The sequence below is a fragment of the Haematobia irritans genome, chromosome 2 (assembly GCF_050003625.1).
Source record: "Haematobia irritans isolate KBUSLIRL chromosome 2, ASM5000362v1, whole genome shotgun sequence".
NCBI lineage: Eukaryota > Metazoa > Arthropoda > Insecta > Diptera > Muscidae > Haematobia > Haematobia irritans.
The window spans coordinates 90,345,497-90,359,792 of record NC_134398.1 but is presented as its reverse complement, the minus strand read 5'-3'; the positions used below and the strand labels follow the sequence as shown (position 1 = coordinate 90,359,792).

The following is a 14,296-nucleotide window of genomic DNA, read 5'->3' as shown; positions in this document are numbered from 1 at the left end:
ATATATATATATATATATATATATATATATATATATATATATATATATATATATATATATATATATATATATATATATATATATATATATATATATATATATATATATATATATATATATATATATATATATATATATATATATATATATATATATATATATATATTACTTAGAAATTAAAATAAAGAAAAAAATTGGTTAAACGGTAAGGGTAACGAATAAATAATAAAAAGAAACAACAAAAAAAATATAAAAGCTATCACCGCAACACACATCAAAGATAATTTTGAAGAGATGAAGGATGGAAATAAAATATACCACCAAAACAAAGATCAAAGATAATTTCGAAGAGATGAAGAATTCATGTAAATAGCCCAAAGAAACCAACGAAGTAAATAATCAAAACAAAATGAAAACCAGCGAGTGCTGAAACAATATCAACGGATCGATGACAAAAGTTATTATATTATCGATAATTCCACTATAATTTTTATGCAAACTTATTGTAAGTAACATTTGTAAATATATTTTTGCATATAAAATTATTAATGAAATCACACCCAAATTAGTATTTTTATCAGTAACATAATTCATTACTGTTGAATCTGTCTCGTTTTCTTATATGCAAGAGTATTTAGTATTTTTAGTATTAGTCTGTATTTTTATATTGGAAATTAAAAATCGTTATAACTATTTTCTTTTATATTGTACTTCCTATAATAGCTTTAAGAATTGTACTATGAATTTTCCATCTCATCTTGTTCCTTATAATAAACATTGAAAATGAACGTTTAACCAGTTTTATTACGTAGAAAATGAAGGTAGACTGAAGAGCAGATTTCGTTATGTAAGTAGTGGCTAAAATAGGGGCAATTGTAACCAACACGGGTGCTATTAATTGCCATAGGTGTGGCTTATTATGCTATTGGGAGGGAAAAGGGCACTCTTGTGATTGGACACCTGTCACAGATATTAATTGACATGATAATTGATTCAAAGATAAGTAAAATATGGCTAACTGTAAAAATCTCTATTCTCTTTTGCATATATTTTGTGGCTTAAAGTGAAGGACATGGATTTCTATTGTTGCGAATCATAGCTTCTTGGGTCAATGAACTACGCCACGGCCGAGCTGGCCAATAATACTTCCATGTCATATGACTTTTTCCAAGTTGTTTTAAGTATATTAATTTTTTTTAAACTGTTCGCAACAACTGCCGCAAATCTCTCAACGAGATAGCTGAGCAGTACAATATTCACCTAATATGGGTGCCTGGCCATAGGAACATACCGGGGAAGTGCGAAGCAGATGAGTTAGCAAGGCTAGGAACTACCTTACATATTCCAGGGGAACTAGAATCTGTTGGTATGCCTCTGTCCACCTGCAAGCTCTTACTGAGTGAGAAGGCTATTATGATGGCCAATATTCAATGGGAGAATCGCAAGGGTTGTAACGACACCAAGCAAATATGGCGCCATTTAAACTTAAACCGCACACTAGATATGCTAGTGTTCTCAAGGCGTCAGATAGCAATCCTGATATGGCTATAACGGGTCGCTGCCTGATAGGCGAATTTGCAAAAACTATAGTTGCGAAGTATAATGATTATTGTATAAGCTGTCATGATATGGAGGAAAATGAATCAATTAAACACATCTTGTGTGAGTGTCCTGCTTTTTGTGTAAGGCGTAAGCGAATTTTAGATTACTGGCGGACCTGGAAATCGTTAACTTAAGCAGTTTGTTAATGTTTTTGGAGCAATCTGGTTGGTTCAACAAAAGTAAATAATAGAGAAGGTTCAGTGGTTAAGACTAGAAGTGCCCATATGTAATAGGTACTTTTAGTTAAATGTGGTATCGCAATGGACTGAATAGTCTAAGTGAGCCTGAAATTTAATCGGGCTGCTACTTTAACCTAACCTAACCTAACCCCAAAAATGCATGATCTAAACCAATTAATAATTTTGGCACAATGTTGGAGTACGGTTTGGCAGACGCATTTGATTTCTTAAAAACTTCATTAATTTCTTCTTGTGTGAGGCTTTTTAATGGCAAATTCAAATTTGAAACAGCATATACTTTTTTCAACAGATGTCAACTCTTTTTGTTAATTCCACTTACTTTCAAATTGAACGAAAATACTGGTTCTCTGGCTGACCGCCCTCCAAACCACTGAATATTTTAGGAACTACTTTTCCCTCGAACTCCAAGTTTATCGGCAATTTCTTTATCCAGCATTGTGATCGAAGATCCATCATCAAAAAGTGCGTAGATATTCAGGCAACAATTTTCCCCGTACAAACTGACTGGTAAAACACGAAACAATATTTTTTTACTGTCTTATGTTGTACATTTTGTTGAGGTTCACTTACAACAGCACCATTTGTACTGGTAAAACACGAAACAATATTTTTTTGCTGTCTTATGCTGTACATTTTGTTTAGGTTCACTTACAACAGCACCATTTGTACTTTGTGGATCATAGGACATGTCCTCATGAAGCAATTTATTATGCATTTTTTGACATCCATTTTTGTCACAAGTTTTATTTCGTCGACATTCACCTGTGTTATGACCAATATTTAAACAAGAAAAACATGCACGATTTTTTTTAAACTTGTGTCCAGCGATCTTTCACATTCAGATTCAAAAAACGGCTACAATATGATTACCTTTACACACTGGGCACTGTTGTTCTTTGTCTGTTGTATGCAGTAGTACACGGCGACTTTGTTTTTTCTAAATGTATATCTTGAATGGTACAAACTAAAATTGCCACTTCACACAACCAATCACTAAAATTCACAATTAGGGCTGTTTTCTTTTAGCACTCGTTTATGCAGGACATCTCTAAAATTATGCAACACTGTCATCAGCTGCTTAAAAACAATCGCAGAAAAGAAGTGAAATCTTGCATTTTTAATGTATGAAATGCTCAAATAGTAATAAATATTTACTGCTGCGATTATTTATGACACTGTACCACATTGAAATTAATTTTTTTCGATAAATTAGTTACAATAAATTGCTATTCTGGATAGCCCATACAAACGTTGCATCCAGTGCTAAAAGAAAACAGCCCTATTGTTGGATAGGGTTGAATATTCCACTTTGGCCCACACTAGTTTTTTGCTCATGGGGAGCTTCGCATTTAGCTCCTCTAGTAATGTAGGGTTACTAATATGTTGTTGTCCGTTCAGCTAAATTTTTTACCTTGGTTGAAGACGGCACTAACTTCACTAGGTTGTTTTCCGATATATGTGACAACTTCCTTATTTTTCTTAACTGGCACTTACATTGTCTGGATGAATCAGCAAAGATTTGACTACCTCACGGGCTTCTCCTTTCAAACACTTACACAAACGTTGGTTATTTTCCAAATTTGTATAACCATATGCGGCAATGGTTTGTGTAAATTATGTATAAAATAGCGGCCAATCTTCAGGCTAAATTCCACTAAATTCTGGCAAATCTTGCGTTGACTGGAAAAATGATATGGCGGCAGTCGATGTACTTATGGACAGCATTACATATGTGGGTGCTGCTTGTGTTGACGTTGCGGCGATGTTGTGGCATAATGTGGTGGTCGTTGCACTTGTCGATATGTCTGTTGACAATGGTGGTAGGTAACGGGATTCATATATTGGTGGTGGTACACTGTCAATGGCAGCACTATTTTGCGTTCCTGTAATGGATGTGAGGTTATGGTCACTTACCTTGGTCATTTGGAGAACACTTTCCAAATGCTGGCATTTACGGTTGCTATCTGCTAGTTTGCTGTGTGCATCCTTAAGTTGACGCTGCATTACCGACATCTCTTTTTGTATGTCCATCAGGAGGATAGCTTCCTGTGATGGTTGCTGTTGTTGTCGATTTTTATTGGAACTACCCGTTCCCTTTGTCGTTTCTGTGCTGGTTAAAGGAGCACTGCTGGTTGTTAATGCTGGCGGCATTACTTGTTGTGGTGTAGTTGCTGTTGTGTTCATATTTTCGTTGTTCATATCAGGCGGAGATATACTGATTGCACTGGCCGTGCAACGTAAATTGGGTGAGCTCCGGCCAACAGGTGGTGCCATTTTCCAACTTAACTCAAATAATTTTTTAAATAAAAAATATTACACAATTCGGCTAATTATCCCTTCAAACACAGGGCTCGCACAACAACAAAGTCTTCCAATCGACGGCTTGCTAGTTGAAGATATTCATTTAAAAATTTCCACAGACAAATCTTCAATTGCGAACTAAAAATGTTGCTGGCCGCAATTGAGTCCGGAGGTTTTGCCAATATAACAGTTTGAAAACACAAACAAATTTTGGGTATGAATGTGATTCTCATTTCCGTTTTCAACCTACAAACAATGTATTTGCACAAGCAGTTACACCTTCAGCTTCTGCGTCGAATAATTTTCATACCCCTTATACGACTCCGGAGCTAGATAATTTTAATGGAAAACTAAAAATTCTGGTCCCGAAAAATACTATTTTTTCTTCACGTTTTGTTGGGGAAACGTCATCAGTTGAAATTGCGTTCTATATTAAATTGAAGGTTAGGTTAGGTTAAAGTGGCATCCCGATTAAATTTCAGGCTCACTTAGACTATTCAGTCCATATGGGCACTTCTAGTCTTAACCACTGAACCTACTCTATTATTTACATTTGTTGAACCAACCAGATTGCTCCAAAAACATTAACAAACTGCTTAAGTTAACGTTTTCCAGGTCCGCCAGTAATCTAAAGATGTATGCTCCTAAAATTCGCTTACGCCTTACTCAAAAAGCAGGACACTCACACAAGAGGTGTTTAATTGATTCCTTTTCCTCCACATCATGACAGCTTATAAAATAGTCATTATACTTCGCACCTATAGTTTTTGCAAATTCGCCTATCAGGCAGCGACCCGTTATAGCAGATATCAGGAGTGCTATCTGACGCCTTGAGAACACTAGCATATCTAGTGTGCGGTTTAAGTTTAAATGGGGCCATATTTCCTTGGTGTCGTTACAACTCTTGCAATTCTCCCATCGAATATTGGCCATCATAACAGCCTTTTCACGCAGTAAGAGCTTGCAGGTGGCCAGAGGCATACCACAGATTCTATGGCCGTTTTCGAGTTAAGGAACAGGAGTCCAAGGATTTTATTGCAGGTTGAGTATTTGTTGGGACATTACTTCTCAGCCAATTCACCACCTCTCTTATTGCCAATATTTCAGCCTGAAAAACACTACAGTGATTAGGTAATCTTTTCGCTATTCGAACTTCCAGATCTTTAGAATATACTTCGAACCCCACTTGTCCATTCAATTTGGAGCCATCAGTATAGAAATCTATATATCTTTTATTCCCCGGGGTCTGTGTACACCACGCCTCACTGTTGGGAATTAGAGTTTCAAACTTTTTGTCGAAAAGTGGTTTTGCCAGGGTGTAATCCACTACGTTAGGAACATCTGGCATTACTTTGAGGACCGAACTGTGACCGTACATTATGGAAGCAAAAAAGTGATATTGATGTGGAAATTATCAAATTTCAATTCGCTGAAAAAAGAAGGATGACGTCATTTCGAATTCTTGTACCAGAAGATATTTTTGAAGTGGTTGTAAACCCTGAATTTTGGCCTCCAAGAACTATAGTTCTGAGTATATCTGCAAATCTAATCCTAGATCTGAAGGAGTTCGTTTACCTCGTCCCGATGGAGACTCAAAAAACTAAGTCATCCTGTTGAAACTTCCATATCGATTCTATATAAAAATGTTAGAGGTCTTAATTCTAAATTATCGTCGTTATATACTAGCAGTTTTAGTCTTTGTTATGATATTATAATTTTTACCGAAACTTGGCATAAAAATAATATTCATAATTCTGAAATTGTATGTGCTAGATACCAAATTTTCCGTTACGATCGTATTAATCAGTTTAAAAAAACTGGGGGAGGTGTCTTAATTCCTGTTTCATTGGAATTCCCTTCTGAATAAATTAATGTTGCTTGCAATGATACTGTTGCGGCACGGTTAGCTGAGTCGAGTTTAAATAAAACACAAAATGTTTAATAGCACTCCATGTGCAATATATTAACAATTTATTTAGGTTAATTAAATCTTCGCGAGAGCGCTTTAAAATAATTTTGTGTTTGACCGTGCCTATTAATCGACTGATATGTCCAAACTCATTTGTCCTCCTGCTAGGTGGTAGCTATTGATTGGCATACGTGACAAATGAATAGGGACCATTAGAATTCTATGCGGAGTTGAATATCATAAACAAATATGAAAGCAAAAAGAATTACAATAAATAGGCAGACATGTATGTGTATATGTACAAATGAAAAAGTAAATAGAAAATATTTGTTACATTATTATATGTACACAGTAACTTTTGCAAATTCTAATGGTATGTATCCCTATTAAAATTATTAAAAATCAAAATGAAAAATATTTTAATAAATTAATATAATAATTTTATCTCGTGGATATATGGCGGAAACATTTCCCTCCTCGTAAATGAGTTCAATGGATGAGTTTACTTCGCTGTAATGCCGACATCCAATTTTGCTAATTTTGTTGTTGGTCGTTGGTAAACACTATTTGCTGTTTGGACTGTTGCTTGGCGCACTTGCCCGTCTTTGGCAATAACCGTTTCCACAATTGTTCCTTTTGGCCAGCAATGGCGTGGTAGGTTATCGTCAATAATAATTACGATATCGCCAACTTTTAGTGGTGCCGTTTTTTCAAACCATTTTCCCCTTCGTGTGAGTGTAGGTGTGTACTCTTTAAGCCAACGCTTCTAAAATTTATCTGCAAAGAGTTGAATTTGATGCCACCGTTGTCGTAGATCGGCTCGTTCGAAATTTTCCGTTTTGTGACCATCGGATGATCCAAGTAATAAATGATTTGGGGTCAATGCTTCATCGTCGCTCGATTCTAATGACACGAATGTAAGAGGCCTTGAGTTTACCATAAACTCGACTTCAGCAAATGCGTTTTAAAGTGTTTCGTCGGTGAATGTCATCTGTGGGCATATTTGGTGAAGTGCTTTTTTAACTGAACGCACTTGTCTCTCCCAGGCTCCACCCATATATGGCGCTGCATGGGGATTGAAAAGACATTTAATGCAATCGAGTGACTTTTACATCATGCTATAGATAATTTCAGTTGCGAGAACTTTCGAGGCAGACTTAAAATTGGTCCCGTTGTCGATATAAATTTCGTTTGGCGTCCCTCTGCGAGCCATGAAATTGCGTATGCTCATAATACAGGAACTGTTGCCTAAACTATATGAAATTTCGAGATGTAGAGCTCGAACTGTAAGGCACGTGAATAGTACACCCCATCTCTTTTCTTTTCTTCTTCCAACTGTTACATATAATGGGCCGAAGTAGTCAATGCCCACGTAGGTGAATGGTCTTTCAAAGCTTGCTAACCTCGAAGGTGGGAGCGTTGACATTTGTGGCATAATAGGTAACGCGGAAGCATTTTTACAAATTTGGCAGGAATTTCTCACGCTTTTGTAGAGACTCGTAGACGTGGTATATGGTATTTGATTTTAATGTTGTTGATGACGGTCTCGTGTGATATATGGTGAAAGGTTTCATGGATATGACGAACCAGAAGAGTAGTCACATGATGATTTGCAGGCAGTATTACAACGTCTTCGGGGTTAAGGAATGACGTGCGACCTTTGGCCCTTAATACGCCTCCGTCATCTAAAAAGACATTAAAAGAAATTAATTTACTTACCATTTTTTAAACAATGTATTTCTTCGCAAAATTCAGTTTGCTGTGCATATTTGAATAAAGCGGATTTAGCTTGTGTGTGCCATATCGTAGGAAACTTGATTTGGCAGATTGTCTCCTTTGCGCTTCATCTTCAGCCTGTTTACGTAAAGTATGAACGTAGCTACAGCTCGATACAGTCTCCTCCAGTTGGAAAAATATTCCACATTTAAAGTAGCAGCTTTATCTTTATGAATGTGAAGAAAATTATGTCTAATTTCGTCATTGCCGCACGCGTCTAATTTCACACATTCTGGCGCGAAGAAATTGGGGTCCCCTGAACTACATTGAAACATTCCAATTATGCTGATATTTTGTTGCAAGATCTGCAGGATTCATTTTTAATGGTACCCATCGCCATTGCGTTACATTTGTGACTTCCAATATTTAACCTACACGGTGCATTACAAATTGTTGAAACTTTTTGGGATCCATACGAAGCCACTGTAAAACTGTTTTGGAGTCTGTCCAGAAGTATTTCGATGTTAAATTTAATCGGCTAATTTCTAGAACTTTTTGGGCAATTCTCACTCCAATAATAGCAGCTTGCAGCTCTAATCTGGGAATAGACATTGGTTTCAATTAGATTTGCCTGCAATTATGGCAACATCACACTGGTGTTGACTGAAGACCCGGATGTAGCAAACGGCTGCGTAAGCATCTTCACCCGCATCAACGAATGTGTGTAATTCTATTTCCGTTGCTTCATTTAAATATTGGGAGTAACATCTTGGAATCTCAACAGCTGATATACGGTCGATTGCATCTTTCTAATTTTGCCATTTAATATTGCGGATTTCGTCTTGAAGAAGAATTTTGAGTGTTGTTGTATAACATGATATAAAGCCCAGTGGATCGAAAATAGACATCAGAGCTTGCAACAGTTCTCTCTTCGTGGGAATTATTTCTGTGGTGAGTATATCTCGCCGAAGTCTGGCAAATCTGAAAATGTACACAAAAAAACATCTTTATTGGGGTCCCAATACATACAAAATCTTTTCAGTATTTGTGAGACCTTTTGGCATTTTTTCGGCAGAAGTTATATCTTCGAGGTAGTTGGTGACTGCGTCATTATTCGAAGATCAGTTTCGAATGTGAAATCCAGTAGCGGCGTGAATCAGTTTTACTTGTGACTTCGATGGCTTCTTCTTCGGTGTCTACACTGTCAATAAAATCATCAACATAGTGGTTGTGTTACCGCGCGGGTATATTTGTCCTTGAATTGATCAGCATTGCAATCTCGGACGTAATGTGCTATGCATGGAGTACATGAAATTCCAAATGTTAATGAACACATTACATAAACACTCGGCTTCTCCGGAAGATCTTTTTTGTCCTACCACAGGAATCTTTGAGTGTGCATGTCGCTTTCTCTAACTTTTATTTGGTGAAACATTTCTGCTATATCTACGCAAACTGCAACTTTACCCACTCGGAAATTTAGCAACACATTTACAAGGGGTTTTAATAGATCAGGTCCGCTGTGCATATAGTCATTGAGACAAGCGCCATTACTTTTGGCAGCGGCATCCCAGACCATTCTTATTTTCCCCGGCTTGTTTGCGTTTTTAATTAAAAATATTGGTAAGTACCACACTCCTTCAGTCGATTTATTTATATCCTCAGCATTCAGTTTCTTTGCGTAGCCTTTTGCAAGTAAATTATCAATTTGACTTTGTAGCACAATTTTCAAATTTGGATCTTTTGAAAACTTTTTGTTCAAACACATGAGGCGCTTATATGCATTATCATAACTTTCCACCAGTTTACTCACATGATTTTTCCACAACAAACCCACCTCATAATAGTCGTCCACTTTTCGACACGTAGTCCTCAGCGTCTCGATGGATTTTGGATCTTCAGTTGACACTAACGACTTACTAGCACTTTCTTCTAAATTAAATTGTTCTTTGACCAGTTTATGTAGTTCATTATAGTTCTTTTCACATTCGCAGGTGTGTATGTTTAACCAAGTTGTCTGTTGCCCCTTACCATGAGGGCCTTGGATTGTCCATCCTAATCTTGTTTTTGTCGCTATTGGTTGATTCCACAAACCTTCTCTTATTTTCAGCGGCACTGCAATTTTCCAGTTGTCTGCACCTATCAATATTGTTGGTTTAACCCTTTTATAGGATTTAATAGACACTCCTGCTAGATAGGGATATTTCGCAATCAAATCGTCCATATCTAGCGATTGCGTCGGAATATCTAAATTTTCCACTGTATGGACACCATTAAGCATATATTTTGATCCATTTTCTGGGTTCAAAATGTTTATAGATGCTTGAACTGAAGATTCATATACACGCGATGTGTTGCCAGTCCATTTTAGGCAAAGTGGTTTGTTGACACTATTTGCATCGAGCGAGTCGAATATGTCCTTTTCAATTACAGTAACTGACGAACCTTCATCGAGGAAGGCGAATGTATCGATGTAACCACCTTTCCTTTGAAGTCGTATAGGCAAAATTCTAAACAAGGCCTGTTGATCATTTTTACAAGAATGTGAGTTTTTTGATCCACTACTTATATTTTCATGTTGTTGTCTCGAAGACGATGCTGCCTCAACGTTGAAATTTTTATGAAGCAAACGATGATGCTTTGCATGACAACCATCAATTCCGCATTCGGTGTTCATAAAACACTTTCTTTTATGCTTATTTAAACATTGACGGCACAATTTATTTTCTTTCACAAACTTCCACTTATCGTCTAAATTCAATTCCTTGAACTGGTTGCACATTGAAATTTTGTGTTCACCTTTTTCACAATATAGACAATTTTTTTCTTTGAGGACTTTCTTGTGTGTGAGTATTAATCGATGCAATTTTACTCATTGGAACAGTTGACACCACTGTGCTAGCGGCATCTGCAATTTGAAAAATCCAATCACTAAATGTTTTTAATATTGGAGTTTCATCACTTTTAGGAAACATAGCCCAATTTAATTTGTATTGGCTAGAAAGCTTCTCAACCAGTTCTTTTACCAACATAGGGTTGTTCATATGAGCCTCCATTTTGCAAGCTCCATGGTGGAGTATATATTTTTTGCACACAATGCATATTCGATCATGGACTCAAGTTTTCCTTTGGGCGGTGGAAAACGTCTGGCTTTTCAATAACCCTTTCCAGAATATGTTCTGGTCGTCCAAAACACATTCTTAAAGTCTGGATGATCTCGGGCACCATTGTAGGTAACATAAGCTTACTTTTAACCATTTCCTTGGCCCTACCTTTTAAACAGGCTTGAAGTTCAAGTTCTCTGCGTGAGAGTAACCAGCTACTGTAGTGCTGTTTTCAAATGAGCTAATAAAAAGCGGCCATTCTTACGGATCGCCGGAGAAGGATGGTATAACTTGCGGAATTGATTAACGAGCTGCCAGTTGTGATGGGGTTGGTCCGGAAAATAAATTCCAATTTGATCCCAAATTGAAAGTGTTTTGCTGCACGGGAGCATTAAGCCCAGCTTGTGAAAGAATTTGGTATTTCTTTTCTAGGAATTCCTGCTGCATACGTTGCTGTTCTTCCAACAACTTTAGTTCCAGCTCAACGTTCGATGTAGTTTGGGAATTAGTTTGCATACACGGACGAAAAAGACTGTTTTTCATATGTTTGGGTATAAACATTATATGTTTGGAACTCAAATTTTTAAACACAATATTTTTGAGTGCAAGCATATAATGTTCATAAACTAGCATAATATGTTTGGGACATATATATTAATATGTTAGAACATATTATGTTTGGGACATCAAATGTTTGTAAATATAATATGCTTGGATGCAAACATATATTAATTTAGAAATAGCCCATAAACATATATATGTTTACAAAGAGAGACAAAGTGTATGCTGGAAGTAAAATAATGAAAGTAACCAATTGGCGCATTACAAATATATATACACAAAGAAAATTTCATTAAATATAGGAAAAATACTATGTGTGAATATAAACAAGTATAAATTTACATATTATGAGTAAAAATATATATGTTGTGATATAAGACTTCGCCAAAAATTTTATATGCTTAAGTAAAATATTAAAATGAGTATTCGGAGAGAAAATTCATTCGGAACCAAGATAAAATATATTTGAGAAAAAGAGCATGAGTTTTGTTTATCATTTTCGCATTACGGGCACAATTTTTTTGTTTCGTCAAAACAAATCGGAACGTAGGACGAGTAAGTCAAAATATTCAAACAAAGGTAATTAAAGGGATCTTCATAAAAACTAACGAAAGGGCACTATACACTGAACAAAAAGAATGTCCGGTTCCAAAGATTGTGTCTCCACTTTAACAATTTTGGTATTGATTCCGAACCAAAGAAGCGGAGAATACAAGTAAGGATGCTTTTAAGACACAATTCTCTTTTAAATGGGGTTTTGTGTACTTGACTCTACGAAGCACATTTCAATTTTTCGCCTTTTCAACTTTTTTCATATGCTATAAAATGTCCGTTAAAAACAAGACTTCCAGTAGAAATTATGCTATGTTTCAAGTAAAAATGTCTTTAAAATAAAGTATTGAAAAACATATCCTATTTTTGAATGATTTTTGCCTTGTAGTCAAGATGCAAAAATGCAACAAATTTAAAGACAGTTTCATTAATTTTAAAGAATTTTTCTGAATTATTAAAGTCAAGTTGACCTTAGTCCAAAATTTGTTCTTTCATGTTATGATACCCATTTTGAAGCCAAATCACTTAATTATAACAACAACACGACTTCATTGAAAGTATCGACCTTTGAAGATCTATAAAAACAAAGATTAGTTCCTCTTTATTAATGAGTAATCCAAGAGGAGTTGACGGATTTTTTCGAAATTATATTAAATTGTATTATAACATGGTGGGGAAAGATCCAAAGCAACAATTGAATAAGTTTATTTTCTTTAAAAGAAATTATTAAAGAAAAGTAAAAGGGTAAACATTGGCATGATAATGCCAATTTATACCGGCCTTAAGAATTAAATTAAGTACAAAATTATTCGTTAATACAAATTTATATATTTATTTGTATTTCTAAATTAATGGTGTTACATGCTAGCAAACAATTGTTCACACCAAAATAAATTTATGTGCTGTTTTAAAATTACTGTTTAGAATTTAAATATAATGTGCTTTTGAATGGTTATCGTTAACCTTAGGATTCGATGGAAAAATATTTATATATACTCGACTTCACGTTCTTCTTTTGTAAGAGTTTTTGAATTTCTTCGAAAATTTTAAACTTGTATACAAAAACCTTTATTTGTTACACAATTTTTATTGTTGCAATAAAAAAATAATATTTGATTTGAACTCAGTCCATTTCGTTTATATCAAGCTGACTTTAAGTCTTTTATAAAACACACTTTAAAATTTCGTAGTAAAAATTTAATATAATAGTATGTAATGCTGAACACCTTTTCGGGAACTTCCGAACGTATTTGGAATATATGTTAAAAAATATATTAAAAAAAATGGTGTTGGTCGAAGCAGGGTTCGAACCCAGGTCCCTTGTCACGCAAGGCGGACGACCAACCACTGCTCCACGCTGCCAATAAATGTATGTTTAACAATTTTATGTTGTTAAACAATGTTATGTTTGCATCGGCTCGTGGGCGCCGCAAACTATGCTATATAAATATAACTTATAACGATAATTATCTCTTGACGACCATAACAGGTACGTAGGCCAGTGGTTAGTGTACTGGCTTACAAACTGTGTGGTCCGCTGTTCGAATCCCCGTCCGGCAAAAGGTAAAATTAAAAAAATATAAAATATAATAATTTCTTCTAAAATGTTTGTATTACAGAAAAAGGTGCTAAAAACTCGTGGAAGTGAGGGAATATACAATTAGGCAGAAAAAAATTTGAGCACAATCTTCTTTGGGAGAAAATTCTTCTAAGCATATAATATTTTTGGGTTCAAAATGTTTCCAAACATATTATATGTTCACATAAGAACATATAGTTTTTTGGAAGACAACATTATTGAATTTGGATGGAAAAATACAAAATGTTTGGAACTTAGACTACCCAAACATATTATATTGTTTCGACCAATATGCTTTTAAACATATTATATATTGTTAGAAATCAAACATATAAATGTTTGGGCAATACCCAAAAATTTATATGCTTGAAGCAATATATGTTTGGGAGTATATGTTACAGAAGCGATTTTTTTTGAGGGTGTAGAACACTTAGAATATCTTCACTTTAGTTTATATTGCTCTTATTTGTGACAATTTCTTTTTATTTAACTTGAACACAAAATAAAAGTTTAAATATACACGTAAAAAATATTTTAAAGATTGTTGCGGCACGGTTGGCTGAGTCGAGTTTAAATAAAACACAAAATGTTTAAGAGCACTCCATGTGCAATATATTAACAATTTATTTAGGTTAATTAAAACTTCGCGGGAGCGCTTTAAAATAATTTTGTATTTGACCGTGCCTACACACAAAAAATTTTTTTTTGATTCAATCACGAAATTAATTGATCCAATTAATTTTTTAATTGAAATGTCTTCAATCACAGAAAT

General features: G+C 35.1%; 1 protein-coding gene across 1 annotated transcript; it reads right to left on the bottom strand.

Moving 5' to 3' along the window:
- Window positions 1–6,514: 6,514 nt before the first annotated feature.
- On the bottom strand, window positions 6,515–10,784 carry LOC142224756 (uncharacterized). The gene is made up of 6 exons (XM_075294543.1): window positions 10,601–10,784; window positions 9,196–10,527; window positions 8,966–9,021; window positions 8,360–8,537; window positions 7,496–7,697; window positions 6,515–6,737 (listed from the first exon to the last, which is right to left on the bottom strand). The coding sequence occupies exons 1-6, from the start codon at window positions 10,782–10,784 to the stop codon at window positions 6,515–6,517; spliced, it is 2,175 nt and encodes a 724-aa protein (XP_075150658.1).
- Window positions 10,785–14,296: the final 3,512 nt, after the last annotated feature.

What these genes read in the sequence shown, in the direction of transcription:
- LOC142224756 (XM_075294543.1), bottom strand. Translation starts at nt 10,784, where the DNA reads ATGGAGGCTCATATGAACAACCCTATGTTGGTAAAAGAACTGGTTGAG. An exon ending in TGATGTTGCCATAATTGCAG is followed by an intron (nt 7,698 to 8,359) that starts GCAAATCTAATT and finishes ATGTCTTTTTAG; the next exon opens with ATGACGGAGGCGTATTAAGG. An exon ending in CTACGAGTCTCTACAAAAGC is followed by an intron (nt 6,738 to 7,495) that starts GTGAGAAATTCC and finishes ACTCACACGAAG; the next exon opens with GGGAAAATGGTTTGAAAAAA.